The following is a 15,659-nucleotide window of genomic DNA, read 5'->3' on the forward strand; positions in this document are numbered from 1 at the left end:
GGGCGTTTTTTAAACGTTTTGTGTATTACCGTTATTTATTAAATATAATGTTCTTTGCACTTAAAATTCATTTCAATAGCAATGTCGCAAAATATTAATTTTAAAATGAGCATATCTTTGGAATTTCCGATATACAGTTCCGCGCGCTAGAGATAAAAATGCCATTTTGTCCCCGTAAAGTGTTGTCATTGCTCGCTTTTAAATCTTTGAGTTTGTTACTCAAAAATTCGTTTAAAATTTTAGAAAATATGAAATCGATAATAAAACAAATTCCAAATTTCAAATTTGTCTTCCACATGCCCATATTTGTAAGAGGATTACGTCATTCAAAATTCGATGGCTCTCTGTACTGCTGTTTTATCACAATGCGAGAAATAGACATACATTTATGCAGATTTTTCATTATTTAATTTCTTCAAATATAATGCAGGACTCTAACATTTGGTGGCAACAGTTTGGAAAGTGAAACGGACATTTATAGTGATTCAACGCAAAATCGCAAAAAGAAAACAATAGTCCTTCAGGGACAAAGCCCCTTTGGACTTAAAAAAAATCTCTAAATAAACTATTAAAAGCTTGAGTTTTGGAAATCCTCAGACCTAACAAATAACCTAACCTCGCTTTTATACCTAACAAATACCTGGTAGACGGGTTTGTGAGTGGCAAAGTGCCAACTATGTTCTGGCACCCTACAGTTAGTAATTACATTCCGAAGTTACTCAATCCGGATTGCTATTAGGTCAACAGCATATAACTATTTTAAAATCATAATATTTCGGTCCATTTAAATTCCTTTGAAATTTCAACAAGCTTAAGACTTATCACATTTAAAAACATATTAAGTTAAGGACTTTTACCATCAGGTGAGTTGGCAGCGACGTAACCGACCAGGAGGAGGAGCAGAAGTATCTTCATGATGCTGTAAAGTAAAATTTTATATTAGTATTTTGCTCTTTAATCCCTGTTTTAGGCAGTAATCTTTATGCTACTGCAAGGATCAAAATACTTCAGCGAATAATCTATTTTATTTGTATAACTGAAATTATTTAAATTTTTAAAAGGTAACAATAATAACTTAAAGGGACAGTTTTTGAAGAAAGTATACATTTTACTGACTGAAATCATGAACTGGTGTGCGGAATTAATTTGAAATTCCATATATCTTACATTTGTTTCTAATATTTTAATTAAACGTTTTCCTTCTTCGATATTAGCCGACACCTGTTGATAGATCGCCTTAGTGCCTGGTTCTCATAAGAAGCAATCCAAAACTAGTTATTGTGTAGTGCTATTTTTAGAACCGAGAGGAGAATACCGAAATTAAAATGAAGAATGAATGGCTATTGCTAATTTAAATTATAATTTTGAATTTTATAATTTTTCTTGCATATATAAACAAACGAAAACTAGTTTTTTTATGTTGTTTTTATAGTATTTAATCTTTACTAGTGAAGCTCACGCTCGTATGCTTAGTATCTGCTGGCAAGATCGACATACAGTACTGCTGTTTTGTTCTTTTGATTCTTAACCCTTAGCAAACTTGATTATCGCTTCTGAAGCTGTCAATTTTGATTTCCTTGTAGAGAAATTAGTTATTTTGGAAGCAGGCAAGGTGAAAAATATGCAACGCCTTCGCCAGGAATCAAATTACGGACCTCTTAATTACGCGCTGAGCGTACAGACCACTACACCACGAAGCCTCGCTAAGAAGGCGGGAGAAATACCTTATATATTTCCTCTTTTAAAGGGTGACTGGGATTTTTAGCGGACCCAATCGCCAAATCATGGGTGAGGAGAATCATCATCCAACATCCTTTTAGTTCGGGGGTCACTGTAGAGACATTAGGTATTTTGGAAGCAGGCAGGATGAAAAATATTCAACGCCTTCGCCGGGAATCGAACCACAGACCACTCAATTACGCGCTGAGCGTACACACCACTACATCACGAAGGCTCGCTAAGAAGGCGGGAGAAATACCTTATATCCTAACTTTTCTTACTATTCGTATAATTTGGTGGAGAAAATATCTGATGCTTGAGTTTTGCAGCCATGAAAATTTATCTTAATTCTATAGAAGGAATGGAAGTTTTTGTCTTGACCGTTTCGCCAAAATTTGTTTTGGAGCCAGTTTCCTTTTGTTGATATCATCACGAGAAAAGCCCGAAAAATATTTAATTCGAATACTGGTGCTGGAACTTCCGATTAAGAGACAACTTTTAAAAATTTCTAGTACTTCTTTTTGCTTGCACTCTTCAGATCCTCGAAAAGAGTTAATATATGAACCTAGGTAAAAATACCGGGTGACGTTTCTTCAGGTTTGAGAGGAGAGTTTCTCCTTTGATAACTGTAGCGCTGGGCCTGGTGATTAATCAGTTTGGAATTCTCGATATACGAGTTCATATTGAAAATATCGTTCAGATTACATATAAGTTTCCTTTCAGAACTTCTCCGCAATTCTTGAAAAATGAACGACAGTTTTTCTATCGTTTTATCTTTAGTTTTGGTAAAAATGCTTTATTTTAAGAACTGGAAATTACTTCCTCATAGTAGGTATTCTCTACCTTCCTTAAAAAAAAAAAAAAAAAAAAAAAAAAAATAGCAATTTTGTTTTCTTTGCATTTGCGTTAAGAAAAAGTGAAAGTGCTCGTCAGTCCACAGGGTACTTGACATCTAGTCCATGTTGTTATCTATAGGACCCCAGTTTGCTAATTCATGATGTCTCTTGAAATCGTCTGGTTTCAGTAGGATATATGAGTGTGATTAGTATGATCCTAAATGATTGTCACACAGTCTCGTAGAAATGACAGTCTTTCAGGACCGCCTTCTGTTGGTGAAAAATATGACTATTCTGGAAATAAAAATCTTTCATTAATAAAAAAAAAAACCTATTTCATTTTGCGCATTTCTATGAAAAACACTTCATGATGCTGTCTGTCTGAATTGTAATAGTACATTGTCAACTGACAATAATTGACAATGATACAACTTCTCTTTCTTGTTTATCATCTGAATTCAATTTTTCCTTTTTAATTAAATTATTTTAGTTTATAAATTTGGTTGCCTTTATTTCACTATAATAAAATTTGGTACTGTTTACATAGTTTACTTCTTACAACTTCAAAATACGTTTCATGGAATTTATGAATAACCCTATATATACATTTCTAATACTTTCCATTGCGGAATATGTTCATTTGATTGTAAATGTTTATAATATTGACTTTAATAAATATAAAAAATTCAACAGAGAGATATAAAATTGTATAGTTAAACTCTAAGAGATTATGAAAATTTACAACCGTTCCGTGGTTTTTGTTTTAATGTTTTATTTTATTTGTTTTAAACAGTTAATAAATCTTAACATTAATTAGCACGAGACATATATATATATATATATACAAAGACCTTTATATTACCCAGGAAACTGTTATTCACAGAGATTTGACGTTTTTCTGAGATAGTATTATTAACAGTGTAAAATTTCTCTTAATTTCACTAACCAGATATTTTATGTTAACGTGCATTTCTGTCCTCGTTTTCCATTTTCCTGCCAGAATGTAAACTTCTAGTTCGCATGCATTCAAATGAGGTAGAAAGGAGATAATATTTAAAGGAAGGTTTTAGAGAATAAAATTATAGCGTGTTTCGCCTTCTGAAGGCCACGTTGCTCAACTGATTCTCTTGACAGCTGTGTTCTCCGGCGCTGCATTATTCTCGACGCTAGGCTCGTCGCGTCGACTTTAGGTAAAACCAACTTGCGCGTTTCTCCATTTGTATAGCCGCTAGACTAACTTACATTAACTTACATTTACTTATTAACTTACGTTTACTTAGTTAAATCAAATTCGTTGCTTTTATTTTAAGCCATGCACGTTAGGTTAATGTTCCGTATTGAAAGGGTAAATATGCAATTTTCACTTTAATTCCTTTTTTTTTTTTTTCCTCAAGGCAATGTAACTTTTCATATTCATTGTACATATGTACACAAGATATAATTTAAAACTTACTAAGATTATTTTTCTTCTTCTTTTAGCTTTAGAATGCTTTGATTAAATAAAAAAGATATACAATTGGAAATATTTTAGATCTGTTTTTAGGTTCATCCCTTTTAATGAATGCTGTTTTCAAATATATTTTATTAAATTAACTCACTGTATTGTCATACTGCTGCACATTCATTAGCAAATATATTTATATAACAAGAAATGTGTCGTTATTTATCCGAATAGAAAGACGAAATTTTTTACCTTAAAATACTTTTATTTAAACTACTCATACATACAGATTAACATTTAAAAATATGGAAGAGGAATGAAGTATTTTTTAATTTTTAAATTAAAACTGAATATATTTAGATATTTAATTTTGTAAGAAACTAAATAAAGTTTCAACGTTATTAATTTAGGTTTCCTTATGCAAATAATTATTTATACGAAATTTTGCCTCAGTGTTTATAAAAATAAGTAAATTGATTAAACAAATGATTTATTTATTTTTGTAAATAGTGAGGTAAAAGTATTTTCAAAGAAAATTTTAATTGTAAATACACAAAACTTCTTAAAATTACATTTCATGCAAAAATACCTGCTTAAATTATTTCATTATTGCTCTTTACTCTTTCATTATGACTTTCTTAAACAGGTTTAATCATCGTACTTCGAGACTGAATTGAATATCTTCAATATATAAAGCTGAGTATGTGAGGTTGTCTTACAGGCGAAATATATATATATATATATTTTTGGCTTGTGAATTGCCTTAAAAAGTGCAAGGTCTTTGATATATGAGCCCATTCTAAATATAAAATTCTTGCATCTGACGTAAGACAGGACAGTCTTAAAACTTATATTAAAAGTAAGCATATATCAATATACTAATTTCTCTCTCAATTTCATGCATTTAAATATAGATTCATGCCATTCTCAGTTCACGCCTTTAAATCCATTTTAGGTAAATTCAATATTTGCATAAAATGCATTATGTTTTAAACTGAAAATTATTGTATACTTACAGGCTGAAGGAAAATGTTGGATTATCTCGCTTTTTTCGGTCCCTATGCGTTTTAAAAATTTACCTTATTATCTATGCATCACGTGTATGTTCTAAACACCTGCTAATTTCTTCACCTTGAAGTTATTATCTTAAACTTCATAAAAATTATTATAGTTTTCAGAAGACATGTTTATCTGAAGAAAACTGATAAAATTATTTAATTTTTGATAGTGCCTAATTTGTATTTTGTGAAAGAACTGAAAAAGCTAAAAAGTGTAGCATTATGGAAAACTTTCTTGAGATTCTGACCAACTGTTGCAAATGAAACAACTTTTTTGATATAATAAATAGTCTCTAGAATATTAACTTTAAATAATTAAAAATATTTCTTTCATTCTCTAAAACATTGATAAAGTAACCTTATGACAAAATAAAGTTTAAGAAAAAATAAATTATAATAAAATTATTATGTATGATAGAAGATTTGGGATTTTATAACAAGTACTAAAAATTCTGTTGTTAACATTATTAGGTACCTATATTTAAAATAATCTGATAAAAAAGCAATCCCGTTTAACAGTATAGCATTTTTTGTAGACAAGCACAATTTGTTTTGTTATTGTTCCTTGTAGAAACAAGGCCGGCACCTGTGCACTCCCGTAGGAATATACACTTCGTGCGCAAAATTAAGAGAATTTGTTAATTAAGCCTATTTAAAGGTATTAACTATGCCAGTGAAGAATTATGAAAATATTCATTGCCGAATACGTAAGCGTACATGTGCGTGTGTGCAAAGCTGTGATGGTGGAGGGGATATACTATGTGCACGAGAAGTTTTCGGTGATTTGTGCGTTCGTTTCTCGCAATATCTGGGTAAATTTTATAAGATTATCGGAATTCATTTAATTTAGCTATCAGTTAATTTTTATTTCAAAGCAACTTTTCTTTGATTCTCGTTTTCAACCCACGCTTTCTTGCCAGAAGCTGGACCACGTGTACTATCTATCTACGAGAAGAACAGTTCCCGCAACAGTATCTGGCGGGTGGCGGTTGCTATAGCAACAGGGCTAGTATATTTCAAATAAGAACGAATTAAGGGAATTTTATTGTTATTTTGTTTTTAGCGACTGTTGGCTGAGGGAAAAAGAGTTTGACATGCGTCTTCAAGACACCCCTACGGAAAATGGGTCAAAGCTCGTTTCTACGGCAACACACAGCTGCAGACTAATTAGCGAGAGCTTTTCTTATGATAGATAGACTGTATTCAAATGAGATAGAAAGAAGTAGCATTTAAGGGAAAGTTTGGAAGGTGACTTTAGGGCGTGTTATGCCTCCTTGAAGGCCACATTGTTATCTTGATTTACTAGCGATTAGATGTCTGCGGCGTTGAGCTCTTCTAGCCATTGGGCTTCTTTCGCCGATATTTACGAGTCAGAGCCATCTTGGCCGTTTAATTATCATGTGAACCGTTAGGCTAAACTTACTATATTTAATTTTAAGTTCATCATTACCTTTACGAGTAAGCCATGTTGGCTTCTATAAGCAGGAGTCGGGCCGTCTGTGATTACATTGAGTTAATAAATGTTATTTAACCCTTCTGTGGACTTTGCCGTACTTAAGACTTGAGGGCAATTCCTCACACAGTCTTCTAGTGTCTCGTTAAATTTATGCTTGCGTAAAACATAGGTAATAAAATGAGTAGCCAGGAACATATGGATGACGGAATCAGATGGAGAACTGTCGGCAGATTGGAGGCAGTCTTTTCTTAAATGCAGTGGCTATAGAGCTCAATTTAACGTTCAGTGTCGTGTGCAGTTTTCGAAATCAGTTTCAGGACACTGTGCTTTCTTAGTTGTTAACACCTCACCAGCGGCGAGTGAATCAGACCGCCGAAGCTGCGTGCGCGAAAATGAATTGTAACAGTAACAATAAGATACAAAAATCAGTTTTCTCAACATTTTTTATTTTGATTAGATTTTTATACTGATTATTTCCAACAGCTGAATGCAGTTGACTAGGAAATAAATTTTTCTGTGCAGTTTATTGCAATACTCAAAATCATTCGCACTCTCATATCTTAGAGGGAAACAGGTTGGCAAGTTCGATCTGTAGTCGATCACACACTAAACATTTGACTGCATGATAGTTTTTTGGGTTTTCCCCCCACGTGTAGCATAAATAGGAGCAAGTTTCTCCACAAAGGCATCTCTTTCCTTAGACAGACAGCCCTGCTTATTTTATCGTATTCACATTTTAATCTAACCTAACCTTAATTGCTTACATCATATTTTCCATCAAGATGTTAAAATTAGTAGTTTATAATTATTCCAATATAAAACTTAATTGTGACTTGTATGTTTTGCCATTATTTCTATTTGATTTCATTTTGCGTACCGTATTGAAGCAGCAGCACATTTTTATATATTATAAAGCTCTTCATGTTTTAATTTTGAATCATTATTTTTAATAGTAAATTAGCATTGAGTACAGTACGTAATTATTCGGAAAGAATCAAGATAATCAACTTTACCTTCTACTGTTCATGCAAGGCCAGTGAAAACTAATTCTCCAGTCATGCTTAAAGGATAACTTTGTTATACGTATCATTTTCAGCGAACAAACCGCTATAATGGATCTTCGAAAAGATTAACCTGTAATTGAATGAAGCATTTTATTATGTATGTAGGTTAGCATTCTTAATAATGATACTTTTCTTTCTCAGAAATAAATGCAAAGTTTTCAAGAATTTTCCTTTTCCCCAGGAATGGGAGTATGGAATTAGAAAAAAATGAGGGTGTATGTATATATGCATTAAAAACTGTATACTTTATGACAGTTTGCACAACTAAAATTATTCTGCTTGCTAAAAAATAAATAATTTATTAAAAAATGTTTCCCCGTTAAAAAGACTCCTCAGTGTCCTCTAACGAAAACTCTTTTGAAACATAGAGCATCAAGACTAATTTTGAACTTTCTAATCAAATAGGCTACAAATCATTAGTTGTCAATTTATTTATTAGAAGGTTCAAAATTATCCTTTATGATAAATATTGGTAAAATAATTTCTAATTAATCAAAAAACTGCGGATAGACATAGAATTTATTCGTAACGCATAAAACGTATGTTCAATGCTTGAAATTGTGGCATTTCTCTCACAAATAATTACAATCCCTTTTAAAAATCCAAATATAAAAACTGTTCGTGAACCTGAGCAAAATTTATAGATTGCACAAATTTTACGTCAGTGATTACAGTTGTATTAAGTCGTTTAGTTCCCACGAGTTCATGTTTTCTTCATTTACCAATCTAAGCAAGCCGGAAATATTATATGATCAACGGAAGTCCCGGTCAATAGAATCCTAATGAAATCTTCTGATGATTCAAAAGGCTTAGAAGAAGAACTCACATAATATCAGGCACTATTGAAATCCTATAATATGTTCCCATGGGCCTCTCATTAACCCATTTTATAAGGAGTTTTGATTATGTGCCAAATCACTGCTTTGTCACGCAGTTTAAAAAGCAGCTTCAGTTAGTCTTTAAGCCCCAAACAGTTCTTTAAGACACTTGTAAATACCTTATTTTGTTCTAACCAATTATGCTTAGTTTAAGAAATTTTTCTCTGCCTTCTAATTTCACTTTCTTGATTTATTGACATATATGCAAATCTAAGTGAATTCAGAAACAGTATTTAAGTAGCAGATTTTAAGATTTCGAGGTAGGAGAGTTAGTTCTGAATTTATGCCCAGTGTTTGAAAAGCAGCTTTGTAGTTGAATAGTTGATGCTGAGCCACTTACTTTAGATTATATTGATATTCTCGGCTCCGATTTGTTGTGTGCAGCCGATAGACGGTCTAGATAGAGTAGGAGATAGTCGTGTAGGTAACTTTAATTTATTGTGATTGTACACACTATTTTTTTTTTCAAGTTACTTAGCCACAAGTGGTGGTTAATCTGTTATCATCCTGTGAGTGCATTTTCTGTTCCTTTTAGTTGAAATAAAAAGGCTGTTATAATCTTCGTCAGCAGTCATCTGTTCCTTCGAGACATAGCTAGAATTCGCTACTCCATCTTCCAGTAGGGTCTACAGTTTATGCTTCCAAAACACGTTAGAAGACATTACACACTAGCAATGAAATTTTCTTAGTGCACTCTAGAAAAATCTTAATAATTTAAAATAAATTATTTAAAAAACGATAAAAGGAAAAACTATTCTCAATTTTTTAAAAAAATATTTGAAGCAAAATACCAAACATGTTTTAAACAAGAAAAATTCACAATTTCATTTTGTTATTTAAATGAAGATTAATTCATGTAACCCCGAAAATTGGGAACGCTAAAAAAGCGGTGAACTAAAATAGGATCATTCAATTGTAATATCTTAATTTTCTAATACTTTTAAGATATTGTTTAGAAATAATATTTAATGTATGTTTTTATTTGTTAAGATTAAATTTCTTTTATGCATTTTTTACACTTATTCTTTCTCTTCGACCTAGCGAAAGACATATAAACAATACTTTTTCTGTGCTTTCAAATATATTCCGAAAATGAGTAAAAGGTAGAATTCAATGTTTTCTTAATTACCAAATTTTAACTGTAGACCGTGAAACTTAAAACAATTAATATATTCAACTGAAAAAACGCGAGAGCTTTATTAATAATATACATTTTCTCCCATCATCGGAAAAGAAAAAGTACTTAAATAAATTTTCATGGAAGAAAGCTTATTCGTTAAGCCATCAAGCTTTCTCAATGATTATTGAAACCTAGCGAAAAAAAGTATGTTTACTTACCAGAGTCAGTTTCTATAAGCCATGATACGTTATATTCATGGCATCCTTTTTATATCAGAAATTTAATCGATTGAGGAAGAGCCGAATTTATAGAAAGTGTGCTGCTTGGTATGAGGGCACTTTTGCACCCACGCATATTTAATATGTTGTCCACTGTTCTCCAGCTGCTTCAACCGTACGTGCTTTTTCAAAATTTCATTTGTCACGAACTTCATCGCAAGAGAAGAATGCTGATGCAGCGGCTCGTTTTGAGATTTTCCTTGAAATTAATTCTATATTAGGAAACTCTTCTTTTGGAGTACCCAGAAGTGGACTAAAATTAGATGTGTTTGTTCTGTTCTAAAACGAGATGTATCTTTTCAAACAGATGTAGAAAGATAATTTTCTCTAGGTTAGTGTTTTGCTTGGAATGTGTTACGTTTCAAAGAAAGAAAACCTAGGTTTGGTAAACATTACAAAATTTTATCTCAGTTCTCTTATTCAACCATTCTTTTCCTTAGCGATGATGGGACAATCGAATCTTTGAATACTCGAATTCTGAAAATCATGAAAAATGTTTGAGTGTCGAAAATTTGATTCTTTGGGCTTCCTTCGTCATTCGAATATTTCATATTTTTACTGAAAAATCCGGTATATGCTTTTAATTGAAATTCTAGGAAGATTACTTTTAGTGAACTAAAAGTATTTACTAAGGAAAAGGTAAGTGATTAATCAGTTTTATTGATATTTGGGTTACTAGTATCATCTTGCTGAAGCCTGAGTGAAACACTGTTCCAACATGTCGTATAGCATTTCATGTTTAGTATTTATTTTAGATCACCAAACCGGAATAGTGGTAGCGATGTTGACTGCCGTACCGAAGGGCCCGGGCTCGAATCCCAGAGAAGGCATGGATATTCGTAAATGTATAGTGTCTGTGTGGCATGGAGTCACTTTAAACATTTGATGAGCCGAACGTCCTCTCGAGAGGTTGGTGGTAGGGTAAGAGCGGTTGGAAGACCCTCGGACCCGTCCCTCCTGGGATACTCTCCATCAAAACAGGGGAGACGGAATTGAGAAAAGTCGTAGTGTAACCTGTAGGGTGTTTAAGTCTCTTGCTAACGACAGGAGCAATCTTGCTCATCTTGCCACGACGTATTTCGTGGGCTTGTTCTGTGTTTTGCTGTTACTGTCAGATAAGTGAGATATGTCACTATTGTTGTCCCTCTTTCGTTTTACGAGAATAAACCTGGAAACAACTATAGTGGTAACTAACTATGGCTACAGTATTTGTTGCGCGAACTTAAAAAATAAAATAGTGTAGTGGAAAAATTGTGCATCGCTTTAATGGCAACAGCGGATGATATTCCATATATTTTGTTTTAAATACAGCCAATTCATTTTGCGATTCTAATTGCGTTCTAATTTGGATGGAATGAAATCCGCTGCGGATATTAGGGATGTTTCTCAATTTGCAGCCTTTTAGAAAATGAGAACTCCTGTGCTTAAGTTTGCGGTATTTAAATTACAAAAGTGTTCTTAAGGTCAGAAAAATAACGCCGGGCTTACTCTTGATGTACAGATAAGTGATATTTTATGTTATTGTGGTTATATATAATTTGCAAATATAACTGTGAATGGAATTCTATTAATTGCTTTCAAAAAAACTGGAATAGTATTTTAATTTGTAGATGTTGAGTATACATTCTATGTCTGAGCCATCTGCAGTCAAGTGTGAAAAGTAAGAATTTTTGCTCGTGACGACACCACATTCAGTTTCCAATTACTTTTAACAACTTTAATAGCTTTAAAATTTACAAGATGGCCAATAAGAAAAAATTAATCAGTGCACACATAAGAACAGTATAATTTTGAAAAATTATTTGCAATATAAGCACATTCTTTATATAACATTATTAATGTCTTCTTTAGTCAAGCTATTATTACGCTCGGCTTTAGGCCGAGCGTAATAATAGCTTGAGTAAAGAAGTACTTTAGGCCCTTGATAGCTTCGCATCTAATTAGTGTTAAGGGGTCAACTCCGTTAGAAGGTTGATAGTTTCGGCTATATCTTTTTTAGTTTAAGATTAGTTTAGTTTAGTTCTTAGTCTCTTAAATTCAAGTCCGAGACCTTCTTACTTGTTATTTCCTGTACCACGAAATCAAGCGATTATTCGCTTATCAATTCTTAAGATTCTTCACATCCAGCTGTAACTTTAAAGTACACAGTAAGAATCTTACAACTTTAAGGCGCATACTATGGAGTCAAAAAGTAACACAGGTCCCAGTTTTCTGTATGTTTTAAATCATCTCGTTGAACTTATCTCTTTCCTTTCTTTTAAAGAACGAATATGGCAATATGTCTTGTAGAGTCATTAGGTTAATTGGAAGCAGAAAAGATGAAAAATATGCAACCGCCTTCGCCGAGAATCGAACCACGGACTTCTGAAATACCGGCTCAGTGTGCAGAACAACTACACCACGAAGGCGCGCTAGGTAAGTTGAAGAAATACCTTATATACTCCCCTTTTTAAAGGGCGACTAGGGTTTTAGGGGACCTAGTCACCAACTCCTGGGTGCGGAGGATCATCATCCACAACCCTTTTAGTTCAGGTGCCACCTGTAGAGTCATTAAGATTTTTTTTTTGAAAGCAAGAGAGATGAAATATAGCAACCGCCTTCGCCGGGAATCGAGACCTCTGATGGAATACCGGCCCAGCGTGCTACCGTTACACCACGAAGGACGCTAGGGAAGTGGGAGAAATACCTTATAGTATGTCTCGGGTTATTTAGATGACATGCTAATCTCAGAAAATGAAGTCTTTGCAGTCAGTACAAGAGGAAAAATTTGACAAGAACTAAGAAAACACTCCTTTCTTATGCATTTAAATATTTATATTATGAGTTTAGATGATTTAATAGAAAGAAACCTTAATTTGATTTATTACAGTTTTTATAATATATTTGCATTTATTATTCCAGTGGAATCTGGCAGTCATTTTAAAAGTATACATTTAAATATACGTTTTTAAAAGATTATGAAATTCTTCTTCTTTGATTTCTTACATAATCTTAATAGTTACCTTAGTTTGATTTTAGATATACATCTGCCATTCTTAAATATCGTATATAATATTTACTATTTGATTTATTTTAAGTTCTTTTTGGAAATATATTCGCATTATTCTAGAAGATGTCGTAAACTTTTCTTCTGCTCATCTTCATTAAAAGATCATTCGCTAGTTTGGAAGAAAAGCGACACAACTCAAAAAACACTAATTTAGAGAAAACCCATCAAGAAAATTCTAAAAGCTTATGCGTATTTGAAAATACAACACTGCGCACTAGCAGCTGTATTGTTTTTGTGAAATACTTCTTCATAAAAATATACCCCATTTTCGTTTAGATTTCGACAATAAGAGAACAATCGCAATTTTTGAGTTATCGCGGTTTTCTTCCAAGGTAGCGAATTGCTTACTTATCAGTTATACCAAAATGCTAAAAAAGTTAAGAATAAGGTAAAATATCAAACTGATTTGCTTATAACTCACTTTTCAGCTTCCAGAAACATTTTGTAGGAATCTGCCACGGGAATGAAGAATCCATAAAAAACCTGCAAAGATACGAAATAAGATAAATTTAAAAATATATAATTGCTTATTCATATTACTATGCAACATATGTTTTGAATGCAGTATCTTGCAGATCAGTCTAGCCACCATAGTATTCTGCGATGGCAATGACAATTCGAGAACACTGTCTGCCTGTGTAAATAGCTAGGACAACACTAGGAAAACTGGTTACGATGGAGAAAAAAGGAGAATTTTGCGCTCAGAGTACAAATATCAAACTCAGCTAGCTATGAACTTGGTATTGAGCAACTGACAATCTGGAAGATTTTGAGACTACTTCCATACCGTTTATAGACTTTGCAACATTTAAAATAAATGGCTATACTAAGCGATTAGTATTATTAAAAATAATAATAATCTATTCGACTTAGCTTAGTGTTATACGACTTTGCTAAGGTAGCTTTGTTTTATTTACGCTACTAGTAAGCTTAGTATTGTTCGGGTAAGGTTGTTCTAAGCGATTCGAATTCGTTATAGACACTGCAATCTTTAGAATAAAATAGTTACACTAAGCAATTCGAATTTTATAATCACTTGCAAGAAGCACTGAGAAAACGATTTTTTTTCCTATATAATGTTCAGTGTCAAACTGAATTTTCGTATCTAGAGAATACCAAATCATGCAGTGTTCAGATATGGGCGAGGAAAGATTTCTGGATCATTAAGATTTGGGAGCTCTGAAACTAAAACTATTTATAAGAGAAGAGTTATCTCATGCACAGAGAGAACTATTTTGCATTAGAAATGTTTCTATGGTGTACTGAACAATTATATCTTAAATAAAAGAAAGCAATTCCGTATTTCTCAATAACTTAGATTGGAGAAATGAGGAAATTTCTTACCTCCCCTCCCAAAAAAATTAGTAAAAGATTGAGTATAAGCAATAGCAAGAAGACTTAGAATACAAATTAAATAAAAGAATAAAAACTTCACAGATTGTTTTGAGCAACTATTAGAAAGTTCCTCAAAACAATACAAACTAAATTAATAATACAATAAAATTAAAAAAAAAAAAAAAAAATCTGAAATTTTTCAGATTTTAAATTACGTCCAAAGGGGCGTTTTTTTAACGTTTTGAGTGTTACCTTTATTTATTAAATATCATGTTCTTTGCACTTAAACCATAAAATTCAGTTCAAGAGCAATATCGCAAAATAATGTTAAATTAAGCATATCTTTAGAATTTCCGATATACACAGTCTCGCGAGCTGGAGATAAAAGTATTTTTTTTTATATATAACGTTGCCATTTCTCGCTTTTAAAGCATTGAGTTTGTAAATCAAAAATTCGTTAAAGTTTTACAAAATATAAAATCTATAATAAAACAAATTCCAAATTTGGGATTTCAGATGCCCATATTCGCAGTAGGATTTCGTCATTCAAAATTGGATGTCTCTATATACCGTTGTTTTATCACAATACGAGAAATATACAGACATTTATGCAGATTTTTCATTATTTAATTTCTTCAGTATAATGCAGGATTCTAACATTTTGTGGCAACAGTTTTAAAAGTGAACCGACATTTATAGGAGTCCGACGCAAAATGCCAAAACGAAAGTAATAGTCCTTCGGGACTCAAATCCCTTTGGACTAAAAATGTATAGTAAAGATTCGAATAATTCTACAGTGCTTTAACTGTAGAACCACTGCTATTCTTGCACATTTGAGATAATTCTATGACACGGTTACGAATAACATATGATAATAAATACAAAATCTGCGAATCTAGCGATCATATTCGTATGTTGTTATTCTTAGTACGAAGGAAGTTACAATATATTCATCGGCTCACCAGCGGCCGAGCGGTAAAAGACGCTGAACTATGGTAGTTCGGTCCGGGGTTCGAGTGCCGGCGAACTGGTTGGCTGCATGGGCGTTTTCGTGGTTTTCTCCACATGTAACATGGATACGAGCCAGTTTCCCTTAAAAAGACTCCACGGGACATCCCTCCCTTTCCGTGTTGTGCCTATGGGCGGAGCACGTAATAAGAAAATAAATAAATAAATAAATAAATAAATAAACTGAATACCTGTTATCGTTTGCAAACAAATTCGTTTAGCGATTAAAGAATTCTTTCATCAGAGATTTTTCAGAATCACAAATGTAACTGATTAAAGACCATTGATTAAGTTTTGTTTCCACAATTTCTGCCACAAAATATTTGTAATGTTATAAAAAAACTTGAATTATGAAAAGAAGGAATTTTACATAATGTAAGATGCTTAAGAAAGGCACAGAATGTGTTGAAGATGAAC

The 15,659-nt window shown here is 32.6% G+C and overlaps 2 protein-coding genes across 3 annotated transcripts in view; both read right to left on the bottom strand.

Moving 5' to 3' along the window:
• Window positions 1–7,552, bottom strand: part of LOC118203938 (uncharacterized) — a 54,474-nt gene extending 46,922 nt beyond the window's left edge. The window contains exons 1-2 of one of the 2 annotated variants that reach the window (XM_085811784.1): window positions 7,524–7,552; window positions 858–919 (exon numbers count right to left, since the gene is read on the bottom strand). In XM_085811784.1, coding sequence (XP_085667910.1) covers window positions 858–919; window positions 7,524–7,537 — 76 coding nt within the window. In that variant the 5' untranslated portion in view covers window positions 7,538–7,552. Of the gene's footprint in view, window positions 1–857; window positions 920–5,012; window positions 5,089–7,523 lie in introns of those variants that run through there. The other variant, XM_085811785.1, reaches the window with a different exon arrangement.
• LOC118201420 (uncharacterized) overlaps window positions 1–15,659 on the bottom strand; it is a 298,201-nt gene that overhangs the window by 82,087 nt on the left and 200,455 nt on the right. The gene's annotated exons all lie outside the window — the stretch shown is intronic.

The sequence above is a fragment of the Stegodyphus dumicola genome, chromosome 2 (genome assembly GCF_044657685.1).
Source record: "Stegodyphus dumicola isolate Sdum_Otavi_A_Nest chromosome 2, ASM4465768v1".
NCBI classification, from domain to species: Eukaryota; Metazoa; Arthropoda; class Arachnida; order Araneae; family Eresidae; genus Stegodyphus; species Stegodyphus dumicola.